The following is a 19,779-nucleotide window of genomic DNA, read 5'->3' on the forward strand; positions in this document are numbered from 1 at the left end:
AAAATGTTTTAGGCCTAATAGCTTTGAAACAGCTACAAAAAAGTTTCTTTCATCACATTCTTAAAGAAATACTGTTGACAAGTTCGGTAATAATAATTGACTTCTCATCCTCAAAAGTGTGCTTCCTCAGTTTACCACTGATTGTAGGAATTAGCCTGTTTTAAATGATACAGGCACATTGCGCTTTTCACTCGGGCTGGCTCCAGGGATGGCACAGGTTCAGGGCAACTATGTAGAATGAAAAGACAGTATCAGGTGAAATTTAAAGCAAGGACTTTGAAACAAGTAGATCTGAATTCAAATTCCAGCTTTAGCACTGTCTAGTGGTATGACATTGACAGTTACTTAACTTTTCTAGGCCTTGTTCATTCGTCTATAAAATGGAGGTAAAAGCATTACAAACTTTACGTGTTTGGAATAAGGATCAGATGAGACAGAGTATATGTTAAGTGCATGTCTCAGTATAGTTTTTATAGCCTCAGCTCACTGCTGAGGAGAGGTGTTCATTATTAGTTAAGAAGAGAATGAAAGACCATTATTCAGCTTTCTGGAAAACTGAATTTCAGCTCTCTACTGTGTTAGCTAGAATATCTCTGTCTCATTTTTTCCGTCTATAAAATTACAGTATATTTAGTCTGATCTGTCTAGTTCCCAGGGATTTGAGAACAGCTAAGCTAACAAATAAGGGGGAAATACCTTTGAACTTTTTAAATGAAAAGTACCACAAAAATAAAATAGTTCTATTGATACTGTAAACTCAATTCAAACCAACTCTGACATAAACTTATAAGAATATAGACCTTTGAGACCTTATCTTTTGTGATAACCTAAGGATATTGATATCGTTCGCTGATGTGACCAGTGTCTGGAAGTATTGCTTATCTTATAGGAGAAACTGCGTTGAAAAACTATGTTACCTGAGCTTATAGTAGCTTCCTCTTGATGATCTTTTCCATGAAATGGAAGTTCAATGCTGTTCTTAAAATACACATTTCCTGCGACAAAGCATTACAACATGCCTCAGTGTAACTGTTATATTTCAAAATACATGCTCCAGGAATTGAAGAAAACCTTAATCATACAAACGTTCAAGATGAAATATGTGAATAAAAAAAATTGAAGTTACAAGCTAGTAGTAGACTCCCAGAAATTTAAAGATGGAAAAAGCCTTAGAGAGAACCTAATCTTTTTGTCATAGGTGACTTACTGATATTTAAAAGAAAAACAAAAGCTCTTCTGAAAGTAAATGTTCAACATATATTTTTGTCACAGATAGTGTATTGATTTTTTTTCTCAAAAATGGCAAAAAGTAACAATTTAGCCAAATAGTGGGATGATCATTTGAAACAGGATTCTAGATACATTGAATTAGATAGTTGTTGAATGAGATAGTTCAATTTCTCAATGTTAAATGTCAACAGTTATATGAAAATGTGAATTAGGAGCAGAAATACATTCCTAGATCTTGATCAGGCCCATAAAGATATATTATTTTTAGTTTCTGAAATCTGTGATACTCAGTTATAAAAATGGGGTAAAGATGGAGGCTCACGCCTGAAATCCCAGCACTTTAGGAGGCCAAGGCAGGCGGATCATGAGGTCAGGAGTCTGAGACCAGCCTGGACAGCCTGGTGAAACCCCATCTCTACCAAAATTACAAAAATTAGCCACACATGGTGGCTTGCATCTCTAGTCCCAACTACTCAGGAGACGGAGGCAGGAGAATTGCTTGAACCCAGGAGACAGAGGTTGCAATGAGCTGAGATCATGCCACTGCACTCCAGCCTGGGTGACAGAGTGATGAGACCCCATCTCAAAAAAAAAAAAAAAAAAGTGATACAGTGAAAGAAAAATACAAAACAGTCTGGAAATATCTGATACAGGGAAACAATAGGGTGTTTAAAAATGCCAAAATCAGACATCTAAATTAGGGCCTAGATTATCAGACAGAATGACTAGATTCCCAAATTAATATAATCAGTGAAGAAATATTACAAAAAGAAAAAGAATTGCTTTCTAAATAGCAGGTCTTGCAGTTGCTCAAGTTTCCTTAGTCATTATTTCAAAACTGTAACTTTGCTTTACTATCAACATAGGATGCCCAGAATTTGATCCTGAGACAGGAAGCCTGTGTTTTTGAAGTCACATCTTAGTTTAAAATTTTAATTTCTCATGATCAGAAAAGATAATGACGTGTTTCATTTATTCTTCGCAGAAATCTGGTCAAATACTTGACCAAAATAGTTTTATAAAAACTGCAGCATGAATATTTAGGTGTTCTGTGCAAAATTAGATGTGAGTGTGCAGGTGTTTGTGTATTTTCTATGCATGTATCTAAAAAGTAAACTTTTTTTTTTTTTTACTTTTTCTAGGGCTGTTATAAAATACAGAATTTTAATAATGTAATACCCGAAGGTATGAACTTGAGTTTCCTCATTGCCTTTATTTCAAATAATGGAAATTACACATGTGTTGTTACATATCCGGAAAATGGACGTACGTTTCATCTCACCAGGACTCTGACTGTAAAGGTAGTAGGTAAGTGTGATTAGTATCCAGTACACACAACAAGCATGTGATAATATTGTTATGGTTTTTAATAGTTTATTACACACTGGTATGTAAATTGTATAAGAAAAGAGATTCATGTTTTTTGTTTACAGCACTGTCTCTAGAACCTTCAACAATTTCATGCACATCGTAAGCATTCAGTAACTGTTGGTCAACTGAATGAATATGTGAATGAATGAATGAAGTAAAGGTAGTTTGGGGGGGGAAAGGAGCACCAGACAGATCTGCGTTCACATTCTGTCACTGCCATTTATTAGAAACATGACTTTGAACAAGGCCTGTGTCTTTTATCTGTACTCTGGAACTAAAATTGATTGAGAATATTTAAAAAAATATTCATATTGTATTAATGCAGTTTCCGGCAAGCAATGGAAAATCAGTGCAATACTTTTGTCAAAAGAGTTTACTTGGATTAAGTAAACTCTATTTTTCTATATACTGAAACTGCTGTAGCTACTGCTGAAGGTATTTGCTGGCAATAATGTTCAACCATTATTTTGCACTAAGAGAATAGGGGATGAGAAACTAGGAAAGTGGAAAGGGCAATTCTTAGAGTTGACAAACTCCTAGCAAACCCAGAAATAGAGAAGTAGTGTCAGGATATATGGCTTTTGGGGATGACCCCTAAATACCACTGTGTCCACTATATTAAAAAAGATAGCATATTTGGGTATTATTTTGTCATACCCCATCTTTTAATAGATGGAAACATTAGGCTCACTGACAGGAAGTAACCTGTTTAGAGACACTTAGTGAGTTACTTGAAGAAGTAAATCTAAATCCCGGGTCTCTGCTCAGAGCTTTTTCTACTGGTCTGACATGATTTAGTGTAAGTTAGCAACAAAAAGGCTTTCATGTAGTGCAAATAGTATTCAAACAATATTGTAATCACTTCTCTTATTTTTCTGCTTACTTTCTAAATAATGCTGAGTTGGGGATTAATTCATAAGAAAAAAACAGACTAAATTTTAGAAGGCAAATAAATAATGGAATCTTGTATTCATTTTGGCAGTTGTTTCTAATATATGTACTTAAAAGTATGCGTTTTGGGGGAGTTGGCAATAAGCATACGTGGTCACCCTGATTAACAGATTTCAAAATTCACAGCTGGGTCTGGCCACTGGGGGCTTCCTTCTCAAATTTCAAGCAACACAAGTTTGTTGTTTTAAAGCTTCAAAGTATTGAGCATTTATTATAAGCTAGTAGCATATCCTTAATATATATTACTTAGTTTATTTCTCATAATGAAACTGTGATATGAGTTTTAATTATCCTCATTTTAGAGTTATGAAAAATTAGCTTTTCAAAAATTAGGAAAAACCAAGTAGCTTTGCTTTCGCATATTTATATGGTTAATATATGGCCAAATCAGGATTAGAACTTGGTTATTAAATCTTTGGAGCTCATACTTTTGAAGACAACACTAACAACTCTATTCAACGTATTATTTTTTAAAGTTTAGGAGCATTGACTATTATAAAGAGCAGCAATCTCATAAACAAACATTCAACTGATAATTCGTCATCAAGTAGACTAATGTGCCAGCCTTCACATCATGATTGTGAATTCTCCATGTATTTACTCATTAATGTGATACTTATTTAACCAGGTTGCATACTAGACACTTTGGGTAATGTTGTGAAGAAATACAGAGAGAAGAAACAACTGATTAAGGCATGAAAGCAATTAGGTATTATGTAACATAAGACATCTATCTCATGTAAGCTTTGGAAAGCTTTGTTAAGCAAACTGACCTGAAGCGTGGAGGGTATTTAGTATGTTTTATTTGTTTCTTTGTAAAGTGAAAACTATTCTTTTCCATGCTCAAAACACTTTTGTCACTAAAGGTGTGGCTTTTCTATACCAAGTAATTCTCACCTTTTCTGAGGACATTAACTGCATGTCGTACAATTTAATTCAGTTTGACACCAGTTGTCCAGAGTTAGTGCAGACCCCACAGGTGAAGGACTCCTTCCTAAAAGACTGCTCCACCCCCTACTTTAGATTCCAATCACAAGCAGTAGGTTCCCAGGTTACCCACAATTCTCCCTGAGTTGGCTACAAACTGAAGATTCCTACTACTTCCTCCTCAGATTCTGTGGTTTGGTATAACTCTCACAAAACTCAGGAAAACCTTTTACTTACCCTTACTTGGTTATTATAGAAGATATTATAAAGGATTCAAATGAACATCCAGTTGAAGAGATACATAGGGTGAGGTCTGGAAGGGTCCTGGGTTCAGAAGTGTACCCTCCCAGCTTCTGGATGTCCTTACCAACCCAGAAACTCTCCAAACCTGATTGTTTAGGGTTTTTATGGAGATTCTATCACACAGGCATTATTGAGTAAAAGGACTGGAAGTTTCAGTCACACTCCCAAACTTCCAGAGATGGGTGAGAGGCTGGAGATTGTGTTACTCATCTACGGTATTTCTGGCTCCTAGCTCTCATCCAGAAGCTATATAGGAACCCTAGCCACCAATCATTTCATTAGCATGTAAAATCCACCCATTACTCCAGAGATTCCAAAGGTCTTAGAAGCTCTTGTGTTAGGAATTTGGGACTAGAACAATGTTAAAACAAAAGATGCTCCTATTACCCCATCACACAGGAAATCACAAGGGATTTAGGAGCCCATGTCAAGAACTGGGAGCAGACATCAAATCTGTATTTCCTTTATTTTATGCTTTGCTTGTTTTAAATGAATGAAGTGCAGTAATTGAGTATATCTTGGACCATAGGCCTTCTCTAAAACAACCGACCAACTGTGCCAGGAAGTTAGGCAAGGTTCCAAGAAGAGCAGATTTTTTGATAAGGCTACGTGATTTAACACCATCTCCCTTTTTTACTTCCTCTAACACAGGCTCTCCAAAAAATGCCGTGCCCCCTGTGATCCATTCACCTAATGATCATGTGGTCTATGAGAAAGAACCAGGTAATTACAGCTATGTCTCTGAATTTCACTTAGATTCTCTTAATTACAAGGAATAAAATGTCATTTAAGTTAATGCAAGAAAATAGACCACTGATGTAAAGAAACACATGAATTGAAACTGAAATGTCAGAAACCAAGGCAGCTCTGGATATCAGTTACTTCACTGATGCCATGGGCAACTCAAGAATGTTTTGCTTCACTCTCGGTATCTGTTCCCTTCTCCCTCTGCTAGCCATCTTCCTCTGCTCATTAGTGATTTCTGTGTGATGCAAACTTTAGCTTGTACAGGGCTTTGGTTTACCAAGGCTACAACATGAGCAGAAGATTTAGACATCCTTCAAGCTCCCACTCCCTTATGAAAGGTCAGTGGTGGATCTTGAAGGCAAGACTGTGGATATAATAGGTAACAACTGATAAAACTAGTGGACCCTGATGCAGAATACTATTGAATGCTTACTGTGGCTCTTTGGTTCTTCTTTTAGTTTTCATAATTTTTCGCTATAGACAAAAAATCATTGATAACTGACCAAATAAGGGATAATGTGTTGCTCTTTTGACTCAAAGTCTCCCACGGTTAAGTGAATAGGAAACTATAGAAAATGTTTAACATTTTCTATGTTGTATTGTTGTATCACTTATAATAAATTCAGTCCAAACCCAATGAGAAGTTTTAACCTAAATAACAACAAAGAGAATAGCTCTCCAAAAAGAAAAGGATTTATTCAGGAATGAATTGCAGATAGCAATCCAGGAATATGAGTGCTATGGCATCCCATGCAGGGACCATAGTCATACCCAGAAAACATAGGAACATAACAGTTTTGAAAGGCAAAGTGAGGAAGGTTACATAAGTTGTTTTGAAATAATTATCCTTGGTTCTAAGAATCAGTAACAGGGTAGCATCAGTACAAGCTTGACTGGCAATTGGTGGTCAGACCTCCTCACAGAAATATTATTTGTGTAAGAATCATGCTGGCCTTTGTGCAAGATAGTGGTGTTCAGAGTCCTTGTACTAGTTTTTATAATAGGCATATGTGTGTGAGGGCCCCTTTTATATAACCTCTCAACTATTTTTCGTTAGAGTGTGGCACAAGTGACTCTGTTTTGACTCTGACAACTTTCACAGAGGCATAAAAGAGCATCTGTTTAAAATGTGCTAAAGATAATAGTCAGTTGTTAATGGGTGAAAACAACTGAGAGGATGCCATTCAATAAAAAAAAAAAAGGTGGAAAAAGAGGTATGTAGTTGTTAATGGAAAGCTGACAAACACAGGAATTGTCAAAATGCATCCTCCACTTGAAACGCCTCTTGTTTCAGGCAGTGCCTATTTTGTGGTCAGTAGGGAGTATGTAGGATATGTATCAGAGAATGAAAAAAATCAAAACGTTTATGGAGGGGGTGCAAGACACATACAGCCCTGATGAGTATCTCTGGGCCCTATCTAAAGGATCTTTGAAGTCTTTAGCTCACTTTCCTTAAGCCATAAGTACAACCTGTCTGACACGCATGCAGTTGCTAGGCTGGTTAAGTGGCAGTAAGTTGAGGGTGATGTTTCTGAGGGTGCTTCCTACCCACATGGCAGTGGGGTCCCCAGGTGCTCACTGTGCGTTTTTGCAGCTGGCGACTTGAACTGGATGATGCACAAGCACCATTTGTTTGCCAGTAAGTTAACACGGATGTGGAACATGGATGTGGACCTCTTTGCCATCCAGTATTTGGATGAACACGGAGGCATAAAGCTTTATAGACCTTAAAACACTGACCGTTATAGGCAATCTTAGGGTGCATTTTGTGCATCCTTCTGATTATTTCTATTTGGTTCCTCTTGCCAATAAGCATCAGAAAAATTGTATGGAGTCCTCTTTGGGGTAGGGATGCTAAGTCTTCATGCAGAAGAGCCGCATGATTTCTGCAGTGCACAATTGGGTAGAAAGGCTGTAACATTAAATGTTTATGTTTATCTAGAATTAACATGAGTAGGAGTAAAAGTAGCTGTGGCATCAAGGCAGGCAGCAAAGCATTCTGGAGCCAGGGGGCCGGTGTGGCTGGGGAAGAGGCTGATGCAAAAAAAAAAAAAAAAAAAAACAATTAAAAGAGTTCAGGACTTAACAAAATGAGATTTGACCTGTGCCAAAACTATTTTGAGAATTTTAAATATGACATTTTTCCTGATATGAATAAATGTACAGCAATAAACAATAATATAAGATATAATTGATCTTGTATGTTATCTATGTTGACATAGAAATTTGATTTTACTCTTAAAAAAAGATAATAATGATCAACATAGATGGAGAACAATGCCAAAATAAAATCAAGAGAAGTTTGAAAATATGACTTGCTTTGTGAAGCACAGAGAACATGGCAAGAGGCTGAATTTCCTAGGATTAGCTATGGCTTATATAGTCATATGAATACTCTTCCTGCTGCCAGGGTATACCCTAATTAATAACATAAATATATTTGTCTACCTATGAAACTATGCTGACAGAAAGATTATTGAATCCATGTTCCCTTTATCTTTCTTAGTGACATATAGATATGGAAAACTGGAGGAAAAAGACTTAAAGACATTGCATTGGGAGGGTAGATAGAGTATGGCCACTCAGTCGGATAAGCCTAAGTTCAAATTAGGGTGGCGATATAATTCATCATCTAAACTAGGACACTTACTGGGAGTAAACATAGCCACTACCTGTTAATATAGGTAACCAGGAAAGCAGGCATAAAACAGAACTGTTCTAGGCAAACTGGGATGTAAGGTCAGTCTAGGTCTAATCCTGGCCCTTCACTTAATGATTTAACCTAGGAATATCATTTAGCATCCTTAAGCTTCAACTTTTACATTTGGAAAACATCGATTTTAAAAAATACCTCATAGTGCTTTCGTAAGATTAAATAAGACCATTAATAAATATAAATATTTAGCACAATTACTTGTACAAAGTTCTTAGTAAGTATGTTGCTGCTGCTGCTGTGACTACTGTTTTCTGCCTCGGGATCTCCCTAACTTCATGTTCCATCTCAGAGGGATACACAGAGTTTTCTATTTTTAAGTTATCCTAAAATTTATTGAATGCACCCTGATAGCTGGAGCATTTCAAGGTGGACCTCGTCAGCCAGATCTCTCCGTGATGGTATTTCCCCATCTTTCCTGGCCAAGGACTGAAGATATGGAGAACCTATCCGTAGTCACCCTTCTTGAGGAAAATAACAAAGGAGAAGAGCAGTCTAAGGAGGTCTAGGGCTAAAAAGGATATTGTCAGAGCCTTTTTTTTTTTTTTTTGGAGATGGAGTCTCACTCTGTTGCCCAGGCTAGAGTGCAGTAGCACATTCTTGGCTCACTGCAACCTCCACCTTCTGGGTTCAAGCAATTCTCCTACCTCAGCCTCCCAAGTAGCTGGGATTACAGATGTGTGCCACCACGCCTGGCTAATTTTTATATTTTTAGTAGAGACAGGATTTCACCATATTGGCCAGGCCAGTCTTAAACTCCTGACCTCAGGTGATCCACCTGCCTTAGCCTCCCAAAGTGCTGGAATTACAGGTGTGAGCCACTATGCCTAGCCTTGTCGTAGACTTTTTAAACAAATATCATCATTTTAGAATATATTTATATTCAAAATGGTCACTCTGGTAATTTTGTACAAAGTTAATGGGCTTCTTTATTTGGTTTTGCTTGTTTGTTTTGGAATGAAGTATGGTAGGTACATTACCTTATGGGAGTCGACTAGAGAGTTACTCATAAGCAGAGTTTCAGGTACACATAACTCGTAGCTTCTGATTAGCCAGAGAGTAGAACCAATATAGCCATGTGAAGGATAAACACTAATGGGTTACCTTCGTCTTTGTTTTTCTTTTCTTTCTTTCTTTTGTTTTTGTTTTTGTTGTTGTTGTTGTTGTTGTTTTTCAGGAGAGGAGCTACTCATCCCCTGTACGGTCTATTTTAGTTTTCTGATGGATTCTCGCAATGAGGTTTGGTGGACCATTGATGGGAAAAAACCTGATGACATCCCTATTGATGTCACCATTAACGAAAGGTATCATGGGGGCCAGCAAGGGAGTGACTAACCTTTGTTTCTCAACTTAATGATCTCTGACGTGTGTTCTAGTCAATGAAAATGAAAATTCTCATTTTTCCCTATCACAAAAATCGGCAAGATTTTCAAATCTTTGGTGGCTGCATCCCAAAACAGGGTTACTGGACTAGCAATGCGAGAAACAGATGCTGCCTAATGACCAGTAGAGAACTGAATTAGAAAGTTCTGAGGCTGAGCATCTTCATCAGATTGTCCTCAGGACTTGCACCCTATTGTCTTAAGCCCAGCAAGGTTCACACATTGATGATACCCACATGGAAGTAGAGGGAATACATATCTTACATCAATAAAAAGGCCACGATCGAGGGATGTGGGTATGTGGAAACCTATCAGTGTAGTTGTGCTTTTCCTTTTCTCAATCCTAGTGTCTGGCCCTATGTATTTGTGCCTTAGGTAATTAGGTTTTGTTTTTTTGCATTGCAGTGAGCATGCATTTCCTCTCTCCTCTTTCTTAACTCATATAACCTATAGTTATATTTATAATTAGTAATTTTTAATATTAACTAAACATATTTGTGTAATTTACATTTTATTTTAAAGGTAGATGGGTAGTAATATAACTCACTTTTAAAATAAAATAACATTTTATTCCTAAATAAACCTGATTTTTTAAGCCTTTGGCAAAGTGGAAAGTGTGAGTCCTTGAAGACAGAAGGTTCCACTGCAAATGAAGCACACCATTACCAAACAGCAGTTGGCTCACTGCACCAATTAAAAATTTGCAGCTGGTCAGCTACGTGACAAAGTAATGTGGCTGGAGGCTCACAGGGAGAATCACTCATCTTTTTAGGAATTGTTAACACTTTGCATCCCATCCTCATAATAATAGTGAATAAATAATAAGGAAAGTCATGTTGTTCCACCTTGCTGCTATTGAAACGTACTCAGTGTTCATAGGTAGCAGTGGAGTTAAGCTTAAGCTAAACCAATCAGAGCCCTTAACCTGACAGTAAGCCTAGTTAAAAAGAGAACCTAGATGGCAGTCAGCTGTAGCAGAGAGATTTTGCTCTGCGATGAGCAAAGGAGTTCAAAGGGATTTTAAATTTTGATCTTGGACCCAAAGCACTTGATCTCCGATTCACTGTACAGTTGGATATAATTATTTTTACAAAGTTTACTTGTTCATAACGGCTTCCTCTTTTTATACAATAGGATTTAACCACGAGATTTCAGATTTCTGACCGCAATATTCTAGCTGTGTTCAGAATCCATGCTTTGGGAATCGCTGAAATGCATCGACTATTCCTATGGGATAACAATAATACCTACATGAATATTTATTAAGCATTATTCTTATATTCATGCCTTAGTGTATTCAGTCCTCAGAATTCCTGAATACATGTAATGCACTGTGTGGGCATTACAACTTCCCTGTTTTCCAAAAGAGGAACCTGACCTGGAAAGGTTAGTTATCTTACCCAAAGTATATAGCCAGGAACTGACAATTCCTGGGTAAAAACCCAAAAGCACCTGACTCCAGAAGCTTCTCTCTAAACTGATACAGCATTCTGGCTCAGAGATCTAAGCAAAAGAGACATTTCGTTTTGAAGAGAGATCTATAAAAAGAAGCCGGTGTTGGGATTTGGTCTAGACAATGGGGTAGTATGTAGTGTAGATGGTATAGTATAGTATCAGAATCTTACCATTAATACTTGAATCGCTGCATTGTAGGTAGCTCAGCTTCTCAACCTTCCTTGCCCTCACCTATAGTGGGGGTCTGTGGTTGCTTACTTGTCTGATTCATACACAGTCCATAGTGCTTGAGTCACTCTCAAATGCTTTGATTTTCTTCCCTCTATTTCTAGTATAAGTCACAGTAGAACAGAAGATGAAACAAGAACTCAGATTTTGAGCATCAAGAAAGTTACCTCTGAGGATCTCAAGCGCAGCTATGTCTGTCATGCTAGAAGTGCCAAAGGCGAAGTTGCCAAAGCAGCCAAGGTGAAGCAGAAAGGTAATAGATGCAGTCAGTGATGAATCTCTCAACTCCAAATGTAACTTTGTGGTGAATAAGGACAAAAGGAGAGCTTGAGAACAAGAGAGCTCCAGCGCCCAGCCCGATGGCATCTAACCCACAGTAATGAATCAAACTTAAATGAAAAATATGAAAGTTTTCATCTATATAAAGATACTCAAGATATTGTTTCTGATATTGTTAGTACCGTAATGCCCAAATGTAGCTAAAAATATCGACATGATTATAATGAGACACAATTTTGTGTCTGTACAATTATGAAAAATTAAAAACAAAGAAAATATTCAAAGCTACCAAAGATTAAAAAAACTGGTAGAGGCACATATTGTTGGTGAGTTATTAAGACCTTTTTAAAAATCATTCATGGTAGAGTTTAAGAGTCATAAAAAAGATTTCATCATCTGACCTAATACTTTTGGAATTTTTCCTGAACAAATAACAGAAAGACAATTATATATCTTTTAACATTATTAAAAGTATTATCTGTAGTTGTAAAACATTATTAATAGCAGCCATCTAATTGTATGCAGTGAGTGAAGGTATTAAATGTTTATTTTCAGAAAAAAATACATAATTATAATATCATTTTAAACACTATGTATCAGTATTTAAGCAGGTTTATAATATACCAGTAGCCACAATTGCTAAAATGAAAATCATTTAAATTATGATTTTAAATGATATGAACATGATTTCTTTGTTGGTAGTACTGTATTATTCTACAATAAATGGAAATTATAAAGCCTTCGTGTGAGAAGTGCTGCTCCTAAAACAGACTGTGTTTAAAATTTTCTTTGTGTCTCTCACCTAACAGAATCCCAGAAAATCCCTTGAAGGATGTTTTCAATGGTCTTGAGAAAAGTAGTGATGAGTTATCACACATGCAATCAGGTCATTCAGAATCATCCTGGCTTCTGGTGTATAGAGGGTGTAATATTTATTCAAAAGTGAATAAAATAGCACATAATTGTTACATTTTACAGTGAGACTTAATGCTTTTTTAAAGCTGATGAAAAACAGGATTCATCTCAAACTGTCATTACAATTTAAAAACTATATAGCAAAGGCGTGAAATGTATATGCCTCGTATGAAGTATTAGTGGATCAATTCAGGGTAATTCATTGCTTCTGCTCCTCAGAAGCCAGTGTGAAAAGGAAAGACTGAAGTACATGATGTACGGCAGTTTCCCAAATTGAGTTCTTGGGAACACTGCTAAGCATCAGTATTGTCCAGCAATGCGTTATTATACTCGAGTCAGACCACCTGTGTTGAAATTCTGGTTTCTGCGCATCCTAATTCCGTGAAAAGTAAATCTCTCTGAGCCTCAATTTCCTTATATTTAAAGTAGACATAATAATACCACTATCTTATAAGGTTGTTTAAAAGTGCTCAGCACAGTTATTGGCATATATACCTAATATGAAATGCTCAATAAATATTAACTCATTATTTCCATAAGATTTTCATAAGTATTATTTGACGAAGGCTTTTTATCATCAAATAAGTATCATTCATGTCTGGATTAAACAAAATCAAGTTACTTTAGTTAGGACCCATTCAAGTATTTAATATGTGAACATTTGACAGGAGTATCTGCAGGAAATTGGATTATAGTGGCAGGATGTTTCCATATGTATTTGACTCCAGATTTCTTAAGTATGGAGCTTTTTATGGGGATTGTCTTCTGAGGGATGTATCCTGGGGAATAATTTTGGAAGGTGACATAAATTAATAACTTACTGTCAAATGAATAGGATCAAAACAATCAAAGCAATGTGTAATGTAGGAGTGAAGCACAAGTTTGCCTCCCAGAGCTACTGGAGTAGCTCCCCTTTTAGAGAAGCCCCTGCTCTAAATGCTGTAATAAGGACAGCGTCAGGAATGTGAGGTGACAGGTGGACCCTGTCAACCAGATGATCTGTGCTGAAAGCTGACACAGAGTCACCTTTTAGCCATACCTGTGCACGTCCATTGGTAGCAGAGGAGCTGTGGTTTTCTTCACTTGGCTTCTATTCTGGGCCAACTAATGCTGAAATTGAGAGGTTCTATCTGAGTTCACATTCATACATTATATGTATGGGCTGACTCTAAATTCATTAACAAAGCATTCTATGTACTTCCTGAAAAGGACGTCAAGAAAAGACTAACACTTGGAATGAGAGAAAGACACTGGTATAGGTCTTATTGACAGCAAAATTTCATTATAGTCAGTTAAAGCTAAGTATTACAGAGGAGGCAGTTTTTTTTATGTATTTATTTTTATTTATTTTTTATTTTTGAGACAGAGTTCTGCTTTTGTCACCTAGGCTGAAATGCAGTGGCATATCTCGGTTCACTGCAATCACTGCCTCCCGGGTTCAAGCGATTCTTCTGCCTCAGCCTCCCAAGTAGCTGGGATTATAGGCATGTGCCACCATGCCTGGCTAATTTTTGTATTTTTGCTAGAGACAGGATTTCACCATGTTGGCCAGGCTGGTCTTGAACTCCTGACCTCAGGTGATCCTCCTGCCTTGGCTTCCCAAAGTGCTGGGATTCCGGGCGTGAGCCACCACGCCCGGGCCATTGTCTTATAATAAGAGTGTGATAAGCACTAAGGCAAGGTGTCTGTTTAACTTCATGAGAAACTGCCACACCAATTTCGAAAGAGGTTGTACCATTTTACCTGTCCTCTAGCAATGTACACAAATTTCAGGCACTCTATTTCCTCACCAACTTTTGGAACTGTCCAACTTTCCAATTTTAGCCATACTAATGGATACATAGTGTTATTACATTGTATTTTAAATTTGCATTTCTTGGATACTAATGATGTGAACAACTTTTCATGGCCTTATTGGTCATTAACTAATAGATCTTTTTGTGAAGTATCTGTTAAAATTTTTAGCTCAGTTTTGTTATTGGGTCATTTGTTTTTAAATTTAATGTATTGTTAGGATATATACATAGATACTATATATCTCAAATAAAACTCCTGTGTCAGATGTATGAGTTGTTAATATAATCACCCAGTTTGTGAATTCATTTTCTTTTAAACAGAATCTTTAAAACTTTGATGGCATTTATTTTATCAGTTTCTTCTATGCTTAGTGGTTTCTAAATTCAGTATTACCAATCTCTGCCTAAAGTTAGAAAGGTATTAAGGTTAGAAAGATATCCTTCTGTGTTTTCTTCTGGAAGATTGGTAGATTTTTCTTTTAGAGTTAGGCCTATGATCCAGTTTTTTTTTTTTTTTTTTTTTTTTTTCATACTCTGAAGTATTGGGTTAATGTTTAGTGTTTTGTTTTTCCATATAGATAACCAGTTGTTCTCACATCATATTGAAAAATCTTTCCTTCTTTTTGTTGAATTGTTCTGAAAACAGCCCAAATATTAATTCTATAAATATAGATCTATTTCTGCATTCCCTGATCTATTCATCTGTTTATCTGCCTTTAGTCCAGTACCACTTTATCCTGGTTAACATAGTTTTAGAGTTTAAAGTAAGTCATGAAATCAGATACTGTATGTCTTCCCCCTTTTTTCTTTTTGAAGATTGATTCAACTATTTTAGGAATCATATTTTTTTCATATAGATTGTAGTATCAGCTTGTCCATTTCTACATAAAAGCCTGCTGATATTTTGATTGTATTTAATTTATAAATCAGTCTGGGGAAAGTTGAAATCTTTACAATACTGAGTTTTCCAATCCATGGACATAATATATCTCTCCATTTATTTAGATCTTAATGTTTTTCAGCATTTTTTCTTTTAGATTTGATTGTACAGGTCTTGCATACATATTGTTAAATATATGCCTAAATGTTTTGTTTTTGATGTTATTGTAATAGTACTTTTTATTTTTTAATTTATTTTTTGAGACAGAGTCTCGCTATCACTCAGGCTGCAATACAGTGGCGTGATCTCGACTCACTGCAATCTCCACCTCCCGAGTTCAAGCGATTCTCCTGCCTCAGCCTCCAGAGTAGCTGGGATTACAGGTCCCCACTACCACACCTGGCTAATTTTTATAGTTTTAATAGAGACGGGGTTTCTCCATGTTGGCCAGGCTTGTCTCGAACTCCTGACCTCAGATGATCCAACCGCCTCAGCCTCCCTCCCACAGTGCTGGGATTACAGCCATGAGCCACCACACCCGGCCTGTAATAGTGCTTTTTAAATTTTCATTTTCCAGTTGTTCATTGAAAATGCAATTAACTGATTTTATATATTGATCTTGACCTTTTGAACTTTAGAGTGGTGTTTGTTCGTTTAGTTTCTTAGGATTTTCCATATGCTTGATTGTGTCACCATAATAAAACAGAGTTTTACTTCTTCTTTTCTAAATTTCATAACTTTAATCACTTTTTACTGTCCATTTCACTCCTTTGGACCTCCAGTACCATGTTCTGTAGAAGTTGTGAGAGCAGCCATCTTTGTGTTGTTTCCAAATTTAGAGGGCAAGCTTCAGTTTTTATATATCGGATTTTTTCGTAGATGACCTTTATTTTCATGAGCATTTTTTTCATTTTTAGTTTGCTGAGAATTTTTTTTATGAGTGTGTTGAGTTTTGTTTGATTCTTAACTGGATCTATTGAGAGGATTATATGTTTTTATTTTTAATCTGTCAGTGTGATGATTTATACTTACTGATTTTGAAATGTTCATCCAATTTTGCATTTGCAAAAGAATAAGCCCTCATATTGTCATGATTTATTGTCCTTTTTATATATTACTGGATTTGATTTGCCAATATTTTGTCACAGATTTTTGTTCATGTTAAGAATTTTTTTCCTCTTTCTTTCTTTCTTTCTTTCTTTCTTTTTTTTTTTTTTTTTTTTTTTTTTTTTTTTTTTTTTTTTTTTTTTTAGATGGAGTTTCCCTCTTGTTGCCCAGGCTGGAGTACAGTGGCGCAATCTCTGTTCACTGCAACCTCTACCTCCCAGGTTCAAATGATTCTCCTGCCTCAGCCTCCTGAGTAGCTGGCATTACAGGCACCTGCCACTACACTGGCTAATTTTTCTTTGTATTTTCTTTTTTTTTTTTTTTTTTTTTTAGTAGAGATGGGGTTTCACCAAATTTTGCTCATATCTTTGTTCATGAAGGATGCTGGTTTGTAGCATTCTTTTCTTGTAATGCTGTGACTAATGTCAGGGTTAAGCTGGTCTCATTACATAAGCTGGATAATGTTCCCTCTTCTATGATTATGTGAAAGCCTATGAGTAAAACTGGTATTATTTCTTGCTCAAAAGAATTACTCATATATCTATCTGGGCTGTTGTTTTCTTTTTGGGAAAGCTTTTAATTATGAATTCAGTGTCCTTTTTAGTATTGAGATGTTCTGTTTCTTCTTGTGGCAGTTTTGGCTTTCAAGGCATTTTTTTTCTATTTCATCTAAGTTGTCACATTATTGGCATACTTTTCGTTAGATTATTTCCTATTATCCTTTTAATGTCTGCAGGATTTTTAGTGATGCTCCACTGTCACTTCTGATATTAGTAATTTGTATTTTGCCTTTTTTTGTTCTTCATCAGTCAAGATAAGGGTTTCTCAATTTTGCTAATTTTTTCAATGAACATATTTTTGACTTTGTTGTTTATATATTTTGTTTTATTTACTTTATTTTTATACGTATTTTCTTCTTTTTGCATACTTTGCATTTCGTTTTCTTTTTTGTCAATCATCCTAAAGTATAAGTTGTATCATTGATTTTTAAGTAATTCTTCTTTTCCAATATAAGTATTCTGAGCTATGAATTTTCCTCATAGGATTACTTTAAATCCAACAAATGTTGAAACGTTGAGTTTTTGTTATTATTAAGTTCAAAATATTTTCTAATTTCTCTCTTCATTTCTTTTTGACCTAAAGGTTATTTTGACATGTGTTAATTTAAACACACTTGGAATTTTCTAGATCGCTTTACTACATTATATATGAAAATTCATTTGAATTTTAGTGTTGGCTTTATGTTCACTCTTGATAAAGTTATTCGTAACATTTCATATTGTCATTTAAGTTTAGCTAATATAAAAAATTAGAAATGAAGATAAAAGTCTGGGAGCAGGTGTCTCCGACTTAGAACTACCTGAGAGAACTACATTATGGAGTGGAGAAACATAGGTTTTTGTTCTAGATAGACCTGGGTTCAAGTTCTGGACTCAGTGCCGGCTGTGCATATCAACTGGTACAAGCCTTCCTTTTCTTACCCTTCAGGTACAACTTGCAGGGTATCTGTGAAAACTGAGGGAATGGGGAATGAGAGCTTGGTCACAGTGCTGCACACTTGATTCTAATTTCTAATCTCTTATTTAGTTCTGATGTATCCAAAGAACATACTTTGCATGATTTTATTCTTTTTAGGCTTATTGGTACTTTTTAAAAAAAGTATTTGCAGACTGCCTATCTTGGTAAACGTTTGCTATGCATTTGAAAAAGACGCATATTTGGTAGTTTGAAGTGTGATGTCCAGTGAATGTCAACTAAGACGATTGGTGTCAATATTGTTCATGTCTTCAATATCCTTACTGATTTTTCCAATATACTTTGTTATTCAGTTATTAAAAGAGAGAATGGTGTTGAAATCTTTATGTATAATATGGATTTTTCCAATTCTCTCTTCAGTTCTGCCAGTATTTGTTTCATGTATTTTGGAACTGTGATATTTAACACATGCTTATTTAGGATTGATATGTCTTTTTGATGAATTGACTCTTACATTGTGAAATGTCCATTTTTTTTCGATTCTGTGTCCAATATGAATGTAGCCATTCCAGCTTTTTGTTTTTTTGTTTTTGTTTTTTTTTTGGTTGGGGAACGGAGTCTTGCTTTGTTGCCCAGGCTGGAGTGCAGTGGCGCGATCTCGGCTCACTGCAAGCTTTCTTATAATTAGTATAGTTTTTACCATTCTTTTATTTTACCTATCAGCATCTTTATACTTTTATACTTGTACTTTATACTTAATGTATATCTCTTATTTACAGCATATTATTGGGTATTGGATCCAATCTGATCATTTCTACTTTTTAACTTGAATGTTTAATCCATTTTCTTTAATTATTAATGTGACTGCCTTTAAGTTTGCCATCTTGCTATTTGTTGTCTACCTGTCTTTATTTTTGTCTCATTTAGATTAATTGGTATTTTCATTGTATTTTATTTTACCACTTTTTGGGGGCTTTTGGCTCTTCCTCTTTGTTTGGGGCTTGTTTTGTTTTGTTTTCTCTAGAGTTTATATTTTCCCTAAACTTATCAGTTTATCTTGAATTAATCACTTTACATATTTTATGAGAAACTTGCTATGGCATATTTCCATTTCTTCTCTGTCATCCTTTGTGTTGTGCTATAATACATTTTGGTTTTGCATGAATTACAGGTACCACAATGTATTGTGAAAGTTCGGCTTTAAATAACTGTCTTCTAAGAAGTTAAGAACTGATAACATTATTTGCTTATTTTTTATTTCTGACACTATCCATTCTTGGTAACATTTTAATCTGAAGAACTATTTAATGTTTCTGGTAATATACATCTGCTGGTGACAAATTCTCTTTATTTTAATCTAAAAATGTCTTATTTCATTTTAATTTTTATATTTCAAAACTTTACTAAGAAAGTTTTCAAGTATATGGACGATTTTAAGGAATTACACAGTGAGCAGTAATACAACCTACCTAGGTTCTACCATTAACATTTTGTTATCTTTGCTTTATCACATATCTGTTCATTCTTCTGCCAGTACATCAATCCATCTTATTTTCTGATACATTTCAAAGTAGATGCAGACATCAGTAGACATTTAAGCTCCTTATCATTATCAATATTTTAATGTTTATTTGTAGGTTTCTTTTCTAGGTAAAATTTGCATAGTGCAACAAATTATATAACTCAAGTGTACCATTTGATAATTTTTGAGAAATGCATATATATGCATTACCTAATATCCTATTAAGATATAGAATATTACAGTCACCAGAGAGTAACATTCTTCCCCCATCAGTCAATCCCGTCTACCCCCACCTTTTTCACCTCCTCCAACAATACAACTGTTTTTATTTCCTTTTTAGAATAATTTTTTTTATATTCTAGAGCTTTATGTATGTGGACTCATACAGAATGCTCTATTGTATAACTGTACTTTCACTCAGCAAATGTTCTTGATATTCACGCATGCTGTTGTGTGTATCAGGCATTTGCTCCTTTTGTTTGCCATGGAGTGGTTTT

At 35.5% G+C, this 19,779-nt stretch overlaps 1 protein-coding gene across 3 annotated transcripts in view; it reads left to right on the forward strand.

The window, feature by feature from the left end:
* IL1RAP (interleukin 1 receptor accessory protein) overlaps positions 1-19,779 on the forward strand; it is a 143,243-nt gene that overhangs the window by 103,711 nt on the left and 19,753 nt on the right. For all 3 annotated transcript variants that reach the window (XM_023214745.2, XM_023214743.2, XM_023214744.1), the window contains 4 exons: positions 2,373-2,538; positions 5,434-5,505; positions 9,420-9,546; positions 11,412-11,560. In XM_023214745.2, the coding sequence (XP_023070513.1) occupies positions 2,373-2,538; positions 5,434-5,505; positions 9,420-9,546; positions 11,412-11,560 (514 nt within the window). The remainder of the gene's footprint in view (positions 1-2,372; positions 2,539-5,433; positions 5,506-9,419; positions 9,547-11,411; positions 11,561-19,779) is intronic.

Source organism: Piliocolobus tephrosceles, chromosome 2, assembly GCF_002776525.5.
Source record: "Piliocolobus tephrosceles isolate RC106 chromosome 2, ASM277652v3, whole genome shotgun sequence".
Lineage (NCBI taxonomy): Eukaryota > Metazoa > Chordata > Mammalia > Primates > Cercopithecidae > Piliocolobus > Piliocolobus tephrosceles.